This window comes from Mus pahari, chromosome 4, assembly GCF_900095145.1.
Source record: "Mus pahari chromosome 4, PAHARI_EIJ_v1.1, whole genome shotgun sequence".
NCBI lineage: Eukaryota > Metazoa > Chordata > Mammalia > Rodentia > Muridae > Mus > Mus pahari.
The window spans coordinates 25,668,567-25,682,156 of NC_034593.1; the positions used below are offsets into that span (position 1 = coordinate 25,668,567).

At 43.2% G+C, this 13,590-nt stretch overlaps 1 protein-coding gene across 8 annotated transcripts in view; it reads right to left on the reverse strand.

Moving 5' to 3' along the window:
• Window positions 1–13,321, reverse strand: part of Phc3 (polyhomeotic homolog 3) — a 68,580-nt gene extending 55,259 nt beyond the window's left edge. For 7 of the 8 annotated variants that reach the window (XR_003843686.1, XM_029537377.1, XM_029537376.1 and 4 more), the window contains exons 1-4: window positions 13,290–13,318; window positions 9,893–10,055; window positions 4,792–4,947; window positions 766–843 (exon numbers count right to left, since the gene is read on the reverse strand). Coding sequence is in view for 7 of the 8 variants with exons in the window: in XM_029537377.1 (XP_029393237.1) it covers window positions 766–843; window positions 4,792–4,947; window positions 9,893–10,055; window positions 13,290–13,303 (411 nt within the window). In the remaining variant the exon portion in view is untranslated. Of the gene's footprint in view, window positions 1–765; window positions 844–4,791; window positions 4,948–9,892; window positions 10,056–13,289 lie in introns of all 8 variants that reach the window. The other variant, XM_029537378.1, reaches the window with a different exon arrangement.
• Window positions 13,322–13,590: the final 269 nt, after the last annotated feature.

Consider the following 13,590-nt stretch of genomic DNA (forward strand, 5'->3'; position numbering starts at 1 on the left):
AGAGAGAGAGAGAGAGAGAGAGAGAGAGAGAGAGAGAGAGAGAGAGAGAGAGAGAGAGCGCGCGAGAGAGCGCTTGTTTGTTGTTTTTAAGTCATTCAAAGACATGAAACACTTTTCAGTACTTCAAGCTTTCAATAAATTCTGAAACTAAAAAAGAATTGAGAATCACAAGACATTAAACATACTCAATGGAAAAGATGTATAAGAATACAAAAAGGCTTTAATAACATTCAGATTCTCAAGAGCTGGAAAGACAACTCAATGGCTGGATGGACTGCTCGTGAAGAAAACTAGAGTCCCAACACCTACAATGCACAGCTTACAGCCACCTGCAACTTTAATTCGAGAGGGATCTGATGTCTCCGGTCTCCTTAGATCTGCGTATACAGGCTGGAGAGATGGCTCAGTGGTGAAAGTCACTGACTGCTCTTCCAGAGGAATGGGGCTCAAATCCCAGCACCCACATTGGCAGCTCACAACTGTCTGTAACTCTAAGATCTGACATTCTCACAGGCACACATGCAGGCAAAACACCAATGCACATAAAATATAGATAAATTTTTTAAAAAGATTTAAAAGACCTGCATAGCACAAACAAATACATAATAAAAATAAGCCTTTTTAAAAACCTCAGATTTTTAAAAGTTTAATTACTCCCATTTCCAGGCACTCATTAACTGAACAACAGCTTTATGAACAACAAGTTTACTTTTGGAAAACAACAATGAAAATGTTTAAATCCAGGAGAAATGTTAGTATACTTACAGATGTCTGGGACATACTTGACTGTTGTGTAACACTGCCTGTAGGGGATGTAGATGGTCTTCCACTGGACAAACTTGCCTAAAATAACAGAACTATTGTAATATGTCTGTAAAAACATTAAGTTCAAACTTCCTTGAGCAATCAGAATCTTGACAGAGACAGCTTGTTGCCAAACACCCTTATCTCCCTTCTGTTTCCATTGCTTGACAGTCAATAGAAAACATGCAGTTCGGGGGGAGGGGGGAGGGAGGGAGGATCAAAAACAAAAGCTACTTTTTTGAGCCACAATAATATAAAAGTACAGTAAAAATTCTAAAGTCTATGTATAAAACAAATCATTTTATAGACAACATGGCTTGATCCTGGCCTTTTTTTTTTTTTTTTTTTTGGAAAAACGAAGCTGAAAGGTTTAAAACAAAGCCCTCCCCATCCCCCCTGCACTAGCTAGCCTTACATCTACATTTCTATATGTATTTGCTTTCTGTTACTGTATGCATGTATTTCACTGACCACATGTGGGTACCAGGGGTCAAGCTCAGTCCATCAGATCTGTTGGCACACTTAGCAGCAGGAGCCTTTACCCTCTGCACCAGATCACTGACCCCAATCTTGTTTCGTTAGCTGCACTCTCATAATGCAGTTATACTGGTAAACTGTCATATTATCTGAGCTCACTGAGCAGCCAGTACTAGAAGTGGGATCACCCACCCACCCCCCAAACCTCAGCTCCAAGCATGTTTATTCTGTCAAGTGTCTACTGAGACCCCTTGCCTGGGAATGCGCTAGACACCACTAGCTGTGACACACAGGGATAAAATAAAGCAGAATTGTCCGAGTATAAAAACATCATCATGTCCTGGAAAACAGCTAAAAGATAAGCCATTCCCAGCCGATACTACTATTGTCTAGCCCATGAAATACAGGAGCCTGCCCTGGGGCTGGAAAGACGGCTCCATGGTTAAGTTGGACTCTCAGCATCCACGGCAAGTGGCTCACACCTGCTTCTAACTCCAGCTCCAGGAGAGCCAATGTTCTCTTCTGGCCGCCACAGGTACTAGAACACTGCTGTGCATACAAACACACATATGGATACATACATAAATAATAAAATCTTAAAGTAAGTAAATAATAAAATAAAAGGGAAAAAAACCCTCAAAGTTCAGCCTCGAAGGGAAGGGTACAAGTGGAGCTCAACCATGCAGAGAAAGCTTACTTGAAATCTCTAGATAACTGCCTCACTGTTTGTCTTTGCCTGGAGGTTATAAGCACAAACTTGATGATTTTATCTCTCGACACTGCCATGCATTCTATGATTTGGAAGCTTCATCCAAAGGGATGCTCTGCTTCAACTGGGCATGCCCACTATAAACAACAGCAAGCTACCGTAACAGGGCTTTCTCAACAGGGTTCCTGCTGGACGTCTGCAAGCCCCTGGTTTGATGGTAGGATCACTTTTCTGCTGTTATCTGTGCCTAAGGGGACATCCAAGATAACCTCTAGGGACCCCAGCTGACTGTCTCAGTGGGTCTTGGGCTGCTGTCTGTTTTGACCATCTGATTTGATAATGTTTTTTTCTTTCTACTATTCTTTTACTTTCACTTGCTATGTACTTAATAAACTCATTCATTCAAAACAAAAAATATGCAGGATGGTGTTGGCATATGCCTTTAAATCAAGAGGCAGAGGTAGGTGGATCTCTATGAGTTCAAGGCCAGTCTGCTCTTCAGAATGAGTTCCAGGATAGCCAGGAGATGCCCCAGGGATGAGGAAATCTTCACTTTCACCAATTGATACTATGTAGCCTTGCTCCTTAATTTAAAACTGTCTGTTGAATAAAGATGCCTATAACTGGGCAGAAGAGAGGTAGCAAGGTTACAGTTCCCAGGGTTGGGGTCAGAGGTTCCAGGAGAGGAGGGAGACGGAGAGAGAGAAGGCCCCACGGGGTAGGTGAATCATGAAAACACAGCAAAGACGGCTTGCCAGCTGGAGTAAGAGCGCCCTATCAGAACGGGGAGAGCCATAGCTCAGGGTTATTGCAGGGAAGTAAACATAATCGCACAGAGGGTAGATTCCTGTCCAATTCCAGTGCTGACTAAAGCTTATCCTACATATAAAGGTTTTGTGTCTTTTTTGGGAACTGGATGATCTAAGGCAGGGTAGAACCCCCCCAATTGAGATTATTACCACAACAAAACAGCTCACCATCAGTCTCACTCTTCCTACTCCATCAGGAAAATGAAACTAAGCAGGGGAGATGGCTGTGGGTAAAAACCCTTGCTCTGTATGGCTGAGCACATGAGTCTGAAACCCTAGCATTCATACAAAAGCCATGCATAGCATCACATTGAGCCTAGCACTGAAGGACAAAGGCAGGGAGGTCCTGCAAGCGGCAGGCTAGCGCCAGAGAGTTTCTGGCTCCTGGTGGATCCTGTTGCCAAGTCCCTCAGGAGAGAGAGCTGCAGAGAAAGCCCATGAAGAAAGACAACTGGTATCCTGGCCTGGCCTCCACATGTGCACACAGGGAACACACAGTCACACTCATGTGTAATCACACACAACACATCAAAACCATTAATAGTTTTGTAAAAAAAAAAAAAAAAAAAAANAGTTTTGTAAAAAAAAAAAAAAAAAAAAGAAAGAAAGAAAGAAAGAAAGAAAGAAAAAGAAGCAGGTTGGTGGCAGTGCACATCTTTAATCCTAGCACTCAGGAGGCAAAGGCAGGCAGATCTCCGAGTTCGAGGCCAGCCTGGTCTACAGAGTGAGTTCCAGGACATCCAGGACTGAAACTTGAGCTATTTCAAAAGCCAATACATTTCCATTGCCTCAAATCATAAACATAACTGTTACTTAAAATATTTTTTAAGTCTCTATAGAAGTTGGCATACTGGTAAACACCTCTAATGCCAGAATCTGGAAGTGAGAAACAGGTGACTCTCCATGAGACCGAGGCCAGCCTCATCTAGACAGTGACTTCTTGGGCAGCTAGAGCTGGTAAGAAGACCCTATCTTTCTTAAACAACAAAAAAACAAATAATAGTACACTATTGAAAAGAAGCAAGAGCTGGTATCTATAAACAACAGAAATACTTTTTTTTTCAAGTATTGCAAATTAAGATTATTTTCTGGTCAGATTTAAGATTAATAACTAAATCTCACAAAAAGTTTAAAGTGTAGAATATTAATTTAAAAAAAATTTCTTTTAGATTTCTCTGTGTAGTCCTGGCTGTCCTGGAACTCACTCTGTAGACCAGGCTGGCCTAGAACTCAGAGATCTATGTCTGCCTCTGCTTCCCAAGTGTTGGAATTAAAGACCTGCACCACCACCATCACTGGGCTGAAAATATTTTTTTTAAATAAAAACATTAATTATAAAAGTTATTGATAGGACTAGTTTCAGATTTTAAAAGGTACACACACACACACACACACACACACACACACACACATCCTGCCATGTGGCACCTCTAAAACTCAGGAGTTGACAGGCGTAGAAGAATGTCTACTTCATCTACCACTCATAAATTTATCTCTCTTGATGTGCTTTATGAATATACACTACCTATGGAAGAAAAAACTTACTTTTGGTTTGTTTGTTTGGTTGGTTGGTTGGTTTTTCGAGACAGGGTTTCTCTGTATAGCCCTGGCTGTCCTGGAACTCACTCTGTAGACCAGGCTAGCCTCGAACTCAGAAATCCACTTGCCTCTGCCTCTGCCTCTGCCTCCCAAGTACTGGGATTAAAGGTGTGTGCCACCATGCCCAGCTACTTTTGGTTTTAAAAGTGTAATTCTTATAACCTTAAATATTCAGTGTTGTACCTAAAATTTTAGAGACAAAAGTACACCACATACAGAACATTTACCCAACTTAAATAAAGAGCAACACGCCAACCTGTCTATTCGCCTCGCAGTGAACTTGTATGTGAAGCCTAGGAACCCATCTCCTCAGGGACGAGCTCCCAGAGGACACCTGCCCACAGAACCCAGTAACCCCCGTCTAACAGCCACTGCCCACCCTCCCGGCCTCACCTGGACAGCCGCTAGGCTCTGGAGCTGTGAGCTGCTTAGGTGCTGCTGCTGCAGAGCAGCCGTGTGCAGCATCAGGTGCTGCTGCTGAGCTGCATACATCTGCTGCAGGTACTGAGCCGCCGAGCTGGGGGGTCGATGCAAAGCCTGCTGAATTACCTGCGGTAGGTAAGGAGAAGAGAGCCTAGGTCAACCCATCTCAAAATTGTCTTTTCTCACTCTGGTGCTGAGGCCTTACACATGCTAAGCACAGCTCCACCATTTTAACTCCACATCAACCATTAACTTAACCAAAAACAGTAGTATAAAAAGGAGCTGCTGAAGTTTTTAACCACTTTAACAGTCAATGTCATTAAGCTTATTGACACAGTTACCTATTGTTACACACCACTAGGATTTTCTCATTATACAATAATAATACATTATTATATATAACACACAACATTAATACAAATTAAACTATCCAGATCATTCACTTAAAGTAGAACAGAACAAGTATGTGAAGAGATCGTAACTCTCATTAATAGTCAAAACCTTCACCAATTAAAGGGATAGAGTAGCTCACAACTTGTAGATGAACAAGGACCCAAACCCTTCCTCCTACTGACTAGGCAAAGAAGCCTTCCTTCACTAGCAGTTAAGAACGTAGTGTGCGGGGCTGGTGAGACAGCTCAGTGGGCAAGAGCACCCGACTGCTCTTCTGGAGTTCAAATCCCAGCAACCACATGGTGGCTCATGACCATCCGTAACAAGATCTGACGCCCTCTTCTGGAGTGTCTGAAGACAGCTACAGTGTACTTACATAAAAAATAAATAAATAAATAAATAAATCTTAAAAAAAAGAAAGAACGTAGTGTGCTTTCTGGATACGGCTTGGTAGATGCCAGGAGATGCATGACGAATGGTTCTACCACGCACCCATTACACATGGTAATACAGACAAATGCAATGACCACCAGCCACAGATCGAGCAAGCACAGAAAAACAGCTAGGATAAACAAGTGGGTTTTAACTTTAAACTGAACTTGAATTTTAAATTTAATATAAATTGCTAGAGGTATACCTAGAGACTATTATACAAAGCAGAATAGAGCTATATAATAAGTACCAAATATATCACGAGATGAAAATATCATTTTGTATAAGATACTATTTAGGAAATAATAAGGCGAGGATATTGGGGATGAGTGTTAATGTCTTGTTTTCCTATCTACATATGTCTGAAAGGTCTACAGTGAGTATTATATTAAACATTATATAAAATTAAAGAGATATTTCTCTTTGAAAATGACTCAATAATTTTTGAATTTCTAAAAAAAAAAAATCTGATTCTTTGTTTCCACATAGTAATAGCTCTTAATCATTTTTAAAATTTATTTGTGTATTGATAAACCATGGAATACGTGTGTGAGGCCAGAAAACAAAGACAACTTTTAGGAGTTGGTTCCCTCCTTCCACCATGTGGGCTCGGGAACCCAAACTCAGATCGCCAGGTTGGAAGACAAACGTCTTTACCTGCTGAGCCACCTTGCCAGCTCCTGGGACTTTGGTGGACTATTGTAAAAACCCCTAGAGTTGGGGACTTAGTTAAGGACCTGAGCATGGTTCCAGCACCCATGTGGCAGTTCCAGAGCACTAGATGCCATCTTCTGGCCTCTGCAGGAAAGCAGGACACACATGGTACACTTATATACATACAGGCAAGCAAAAAACACATTACAAATATATTAAATAGGGCTGGAGAGATGGCTCAGCAGTTAAGAGCACTGACTGCTCTTCCAGAGGCCCTGAGTTCAATTCCCAGCAATCCCATCTGTAATGGGATCTGATGCCCTCTTATGGTGTGTCTAAAGACAGTGACACACCAGACACTCACATACATGAAATAAATAAAAATCTTTAAAAAAATTTAAAATATATGTATCTGTGTATATATATATATGTGTATATATATATATATGTGTGTGTGTGTGTGTGAGATATATATATACATATATATACATGTATGTATATATATATATATATATATATATATATAGAGAGAGAGAGAGAGAGAGAGAGAGAGAGAGAGAGAGAAAGAGAGAGAGAGAGAATATGAATATTGGAGAGCTGGCTCATCCAGAGGACCAGGATTCAGATCCCAGCACTCATATAGCTCACAACCATCCATAGCTCCAGTTCTAGAGGACTAGTCGCCCTCTGCTGCCCTTCATGGATACTGCATCCACTCTCCTCCAAAAAGATTTTTAATAATTTTTAAATAAATTCAAAAATCATTAATTATAGTGAGTAATTATTAATAGATGTAGAATCAGAGCCTAGATAGAGACATCAATATTTCTAAAAAGACAAGAGAAAAATCCTCCCTCATCTGTTCAAAACACATCAAAGTACCTCGGCACACCACTGTGACTCTGTAGCAGCATAGAGCGCTAATCTCAGCGTCACAGCAGAGTTATAAACACTCTAATGGAGTAGGAGTGTGATAGCCCATAAGAAGTCAGGATAGCGGACATAAAGCCATGGACCCCTTTCCTCAGGGTTGCGTGAGTTCACTCTCAAGTGTCCCTGTCCCTCTCCAGCCACAGACTGTTCCTGTGTTCTATCGTCTCACAGATGCCCAGTGATCCCTCACAGCAAAAGACTAGGGATGAAACCCCGAGTGACTCAGAACTACACTACTCCTCTTTGGTCAGATAAATCCATACATGATCTTATAATTCCATAACAAAATTCTAAAAACTCCATATAAGCGAATAACCAACTCAAGGCTTTTCTGTCAGTAAAGTAATGTCCTGTGTCAGCATGATTTCCTATTCTCTACCAGATACCTGGCACTGACATTACAAGCTAAAGGACAATATAGCATTCTTATTTTGTTTCTTTACTGAACCTGGGTAAAGAAAATCCACATGACTAAAATATAAAGCTTGAAAGTTAAAGAACTACTTAAGTGGTTCAATGAACACAGCTTTGAAAATATTCTAAATGAGAAAATTCAATGACCTGTAATAACTAGAGTTTGAGCTTCTTGTGAGACATATCAGCACCTGCAATGTCTCTAATAACATTACATTTTTTAGTTTATCCAGCATAAGTGAAAGTGGAAATAAATGGCATAGTCAAATATCATCCTATCTGTATGTTCTTCCTGTGCATTCAAGTCTGCATTGCTGCTGAGCCGACAAGGCCTCCAGCAGTTCTCCACAGTGACTTAAGAACTAAATTCCAAACCACAGAAGAGTTACATAGATGTCACACTGAATATCTACCATGGAGAAACAAAACAAGGGATGAATGAGTGTAGTACAAAGAGTGAAGACTGCAATAATAAAATAACATTTGGATCCCAGCCCTTTAAAAAAAAAAAAAAAAATGCGGTTGGGGGAGGGGCTAGAGAGATGGCTCAGTGGTTAAGAGCACTGGCTGCTCTTCCAAAATACCTAGGTTCAGCTCCCAGCACCCACATAGCAGCTCACAACAGTCTGTAATTCCAGTTCCAGGGGATCTGACAACCTCACAAAAACATATATGTAAGCATAAAGATCAATAAAAATAAATAATTTTTAAAAACTTTAAAAATGCAATTACAAGCCTGGAGGTAGTGGAACACCTTTAGTCTCCACACTTGAAATTAAAGGCAGGGGCTGGCAGACCTCTGAGGTCAAGGCCAGTCTGGTCTACAGAGAAAGATCTAGGACAACCAAGGCTACACAGAAAAATCCTGTTCTAAAAAAGCAAAACAAACAAAACAAAATGGAATTATAAGAATTGAGAATCCTAAAACAATGAAGGCAAAGAAGAAGCACATAGCAGCAAGGACGCAGAGTAGTTACTGGCAGAAGCTGAAGTCAGACAACCTACCAGCAATGTGAGTTTGGAAATATTATTTAGCTTATTTTAAACTGGTTTTCCTATTTGTAAAATCCCTACTGTATAGAGGTCTGGGAGGATTAAACAAAACAATCTACATAAGGAAAACACTCATTAAATGCCTGGAACATAAAAATTGTTCAATGGATCTACTATCATTTATGGAGACCTGTAATGTCTCCCACACAATTCTAAATGCTTCTTTTAATTCTCATAGTAACTGATCAAAGTACACAGTGTTATCCACATTTTACTGTTTCCTGGGACTCAAGGAGATGATTATGTCTTTAGCCCAAGGGCACCCAGATACAAAGAATAATGACAACCGAATTCAAAGAACCATCAGATGTCAACACTCATGTCTTTCTAAAACAATGCCACATTGTCTCTACTGGTATAAAGCTCAACTAAATCAATTTTACTTTCTCAACTAAATGACTATACTAACAATCTTTCAAATGATTCTCTTCCCTCTCTACCCCAAGAGGCTGTAGAACCTTCCTGCTCACTGTTCTCACACAGTGTGAATGTGAAAAGTTTTCTGTAAATGTATATGTTGCACTCAGATATAAAGTAAGTCAGAAAAGCAGCTATTCCAAATATCCCACCAGTAATATCTTCACTCTTATAGCTGCATTTAGAGGCATTCAATTATATTTTTTCTGACAAGAAAAAACTCTTGTAAGTCTCCTGTTGACAAATGTAAGCCCTCTAAACAGTGTAATTACTAAATAACTTTACTGGTTTTTACACTTAATCACTGAGCTCCATTCCCAACCTGAACTTTTACAGTCCTACTATCCGAGGATATGAATCAATACATACAGCTGACGAGGGCACAAAACAGTATGCCATCTTTGGCCTAAACTCCCTGTGTGTGTGTGTGTGTGTGTGTGTGTGTGTGTGTGCGCGCGTGTGTGTGTGTGTGTGCGCGCGCGTGTCTGAAGTACCTGAGTGTGTGTGTGTGCGCGCGCGCGCGTCTGAAGTACCTGAACAGCATGTCGGTCTGTGTGTGTGTGTGTGTGTGTGTGTGTGTGTGCGCGCGCGCGCGCGTCTGAAGTACCTGAACAGCATGTCGGTCTGTGCGTGTGTGTGTGCACGCACGCGCGCGTGTCTGAAGTACCTGAACAGCATGTCGGTCTCTGTGTGTGTGTGTGTGTGTGTGTGTGTGTGTGTGTGTGTGTGTGTGTGTGTGTGTGTTCGCGCACACGCGCGCCTGTGTCTGAAGTACCTGAACAGCATGTCGGTCTGACCCACTGTAGACAGAGATCTGTGGCTGCTGCATTCGGGAGGAGGATGTGGTGATGGTGGTGGTGGTGGTGCTGCTGGCTGTTGTTGACACGGACGTTCCAGAGCTTGGCTCACCATCCATAGCTGTGCCGTGGTCCTTAAACCTGGTAGATAACACAAACTATCAGTACTAGGAAAAACCACTCACTACCTGTGAGCTTTGATGAACACTCGCTACAAAGAAATGATCATCTAAGAGCCTAAATTTCTAGGAAGGCCTCAATCAGCAAACAGAAGAGAAATATGCCTCCCTTAAATACAGAATATTTGATAGTTACTGTTAAACTGAATTCAAATGACTCAGAACAGTAACTGAGGTGAAGCCTATTGAAGTTTATGTTTGCATTATTGAGAAGGGACAGATTTGAGCCATGTGAAAGTGGACGCGGGGTCCTATTCCTACCAAGAAGCTATCTGTAACTGATGCCCACTGGCAATGGGAAAAATCCATTTTCTCCAATGGAGTCTCACTGGATATATCAACCCACGCTTAGAAATAGTTAGCCACTGGGTGTGGTGGTGCACACCTTTAATTCCTTTTTTTTTTTTTTTCCCTCTCCAAGACAGGGTTTCTCTGTGTAGCCCTTGCTGTCCTGGAACATGCTCTGTAGACCAGGCTAGCCCCAAACTCAGAGATCTGCCTGCCTCTGCCTCCTGAGATGAAAAGTGTGGGCCACCATCACCTCCACTGAGATCTTTCTGGAGTTTTGTTTTTGTTTTTATGTTTATTTGTCTAAAAAAGAAAGAAGAAAGGGAACTTAAAGTTGGATAGGTAGGGAAGTGGGGAGAAGCTAGGAGAGATTGTGGGAGGAAAAAACATAACTAAAATATGTTGTATGAAAAAAATTTTTTCAATAAAAAATGACAAATTTGAAACCAAAAGATTAAAGTACTGAGGGAGTATTAAGAGGGTGGGTTCTTAAGCATTATCAGAGTTCTTATTGTGTTCTTGGGTGTATCGGGGGAAGAGTGGATGTGTGTATGTGTGCCCTGCATATAAGGAATTACGGACAGTTCTGAACTACCATGTGCGTGGAGGGAATTGAATCCAGGTCCTTTGCAAGAACAAATGCACCTAACTACTGAGCCACCTCTCCATCCCTCAAAGTCATTCTTAGAAGATTCCTAAGGACTAGCTTCCTTCCTAGTTTAACTGTAGCTGCTGTACAGTTATTTAAAACATCTTAGTAAACCTGGCATGGTGGCATATACACATGTAATTCCAGCACTTGCAGAAGGTCATCCTTGGCTACATCATATTAAGTGATAGGCCAGCCTGGACTATACAACACCCTTGTTTCAAAAAATATAATTAATTAAGAAATAAAAATTAAAAATAAGATCCTAACAAGAGGTTAGTGGGGCTGAAGAGATGGCTCAAATGGTTAAGAGCGCTGTTCTTCCAAAGGACCTGGGTTTGATGCCCAGCACCCACACAACCCTCCAAACCCAATTACAGGGGATCAGATGCCCTCTTCTGGCTTCCAAGGGACTGGGCACATACCATGGCTATAATGCACACACATATATGCAGCTACCGATACATAAGAGATTTTAAGTTAATTTTTTTCAATTCTCAGTAGCTTTTCTTTGACTACACCATTGTCCTTACTAACTCTAGTGTCAGAAGTTTAGCTTGATACCAGATTAGTCCACTTAAGTAATAAATAAGAAATAAAGTAGCAAATATAAGCAACTTCTTACATCTTTACAAAAATCTCCCCCCCCCCCAGAAATTGCTCTAAAATTTGGGGGTGTGGAATATAATTTATTCACTTTCCAATGTACAACCAGTAAAGTGCACTTTTGTACCAAACTTTCTAATCTTTTCCCTCCAATATTATGATCTTATGTCATTTATGTTGTGGTACAAATTTTTACCCACTGAGAAATCTATACTTTAATAAAGTCAAGCCTCTAAGGGCTTCCATGCTGTTACAAACTAAAACCACAGTAGCTGTCACCCCAGGTTCAGAAACCCACATGAGAATTCACTAGTTTCCTCCTTCCTTGTCTTTTTCTCCTGAGACATAAAAGTTGAACCGACTGGCATTTCCACCTTCGACAAGACTGTAACAAGAACATTTACTTCTCTTTCTTAAAAAAAAATCAAACCAAAAAGGGGTATCACTATGTAGCCCAGGCTGGCCTCAACGAGAGACTCGGGAGTCTCCAGCCCACCATACCCGAATTAACAGCTCCAATTTAAAAGGGAGAAAGGTGAAAGGAAAAACCAGATTGGACTGCTGACTTCTTTTAGTAGAAGCTGAATCATACATTTTTAGACGTTTCTGCTGTTCATTTCCTTCCGATCTGCAAACCACGGTATCATATGGTACCTGCTCAATACTACACACAATCAGCAGTAAGGTAAAAATCTTGATGAAACTACTGCGTGTCCTAACACTTAGGCACCGGGTACCAATGGCATCCAAGAAAACACCGTAAACCCTGACCTTTCAAAGTCTTATTCTGCTCAGCTGTGCTCCCTAAGCCCAAAAGGCGGGCGAAGAAGACAAGGAGTTCTGACGAACCAAAAATGGTCAGGGAACCTAGCCCTTCATTCTAAACACTGGTGGTGTGCAAGTGGGCAAACCATCGCTTTACATTTCCAGGCCTGGTACAAAAGACCCCTTTCGGGGAGCGCACGGGCTTGGCACGGAAATACTTGCCGCGTTCGGCTCTGGCGCTCCAGAGGCCTACCCGGGGAACCTGAAGTTTCAAGTCGCCAACTGAGCACTGCATCCCCGCGCTACCCAAGAATGCGGCCCTCCAGGGAGGGAGGCTCGCCGCCGCAGCCCGAGCCCGGAGGGGGACGGCGAGGAAAGGCCGGGGAGGTGGGGAGCCCCGGCCCCGCGGGCCGCAGCCGCTGTCCGGACGCCTCCCCGCGCCCCCGCCGCACGGACGGACGGACGGACGGACGGACAGACGGCTACGGGCCCGCAGGAGCCAGCGCCGGAGGCCCCGCGGCGCCTGCCCAGCCCGACACACCTCGGCGGGGCCCGCGGCTGGAATGACAGCCCCGGCCGAGCGCCGCAGGGCTCGAATCCCGGGAGAGGTCGGAGGTTTCCGGGTCCCCCCCGGGTTAGCTGTGCGCTTAGGACCACGCAGCCCCGGGACCGCACGGCGCAGCACGCACTCCCGAGGGGAGGCTGCCTGGACCTGCCATCCTCCTCCTCCTCCTCCCACAGCCCGGGCTTCTCCACCACGCCGTGGCTCCCGCCTCGCCTCCGCCCTGCACCGCCAGCCTCGGAGCCCCAAGAGCTGCCTCAGGGGAACGTGTCGCAGCCCTCAACTCGCTCCCCGGTTACGACATCAGTCACCAGCAAGTCACTCACTCCGCTTCCGCCATCTTCTCTCCTCCATCACTAACACGGGGTGCGCATGCGCCTCCTCTCCCCCCCCCCAAGAGCCGAGGGGCGGGATCTGGGGGGGGGCGCTGAGGTCACGTGAGGCCAGCGACTGCCAGGCTCCCTCCCACCCCAGCTCTCTCTGTGAGGTGGCCTGTGTTTCCCTAAGTGGTCCTTCCCAGACACCCTTTATTTCTATGGCTCAGAATCTTTGTCTTAGCCTCCGGGTCTGCGACGAAAATAGAAAAAGTTCTGCTTAGCGCTGGAAATGTAGAAGTTGCTAGAATAC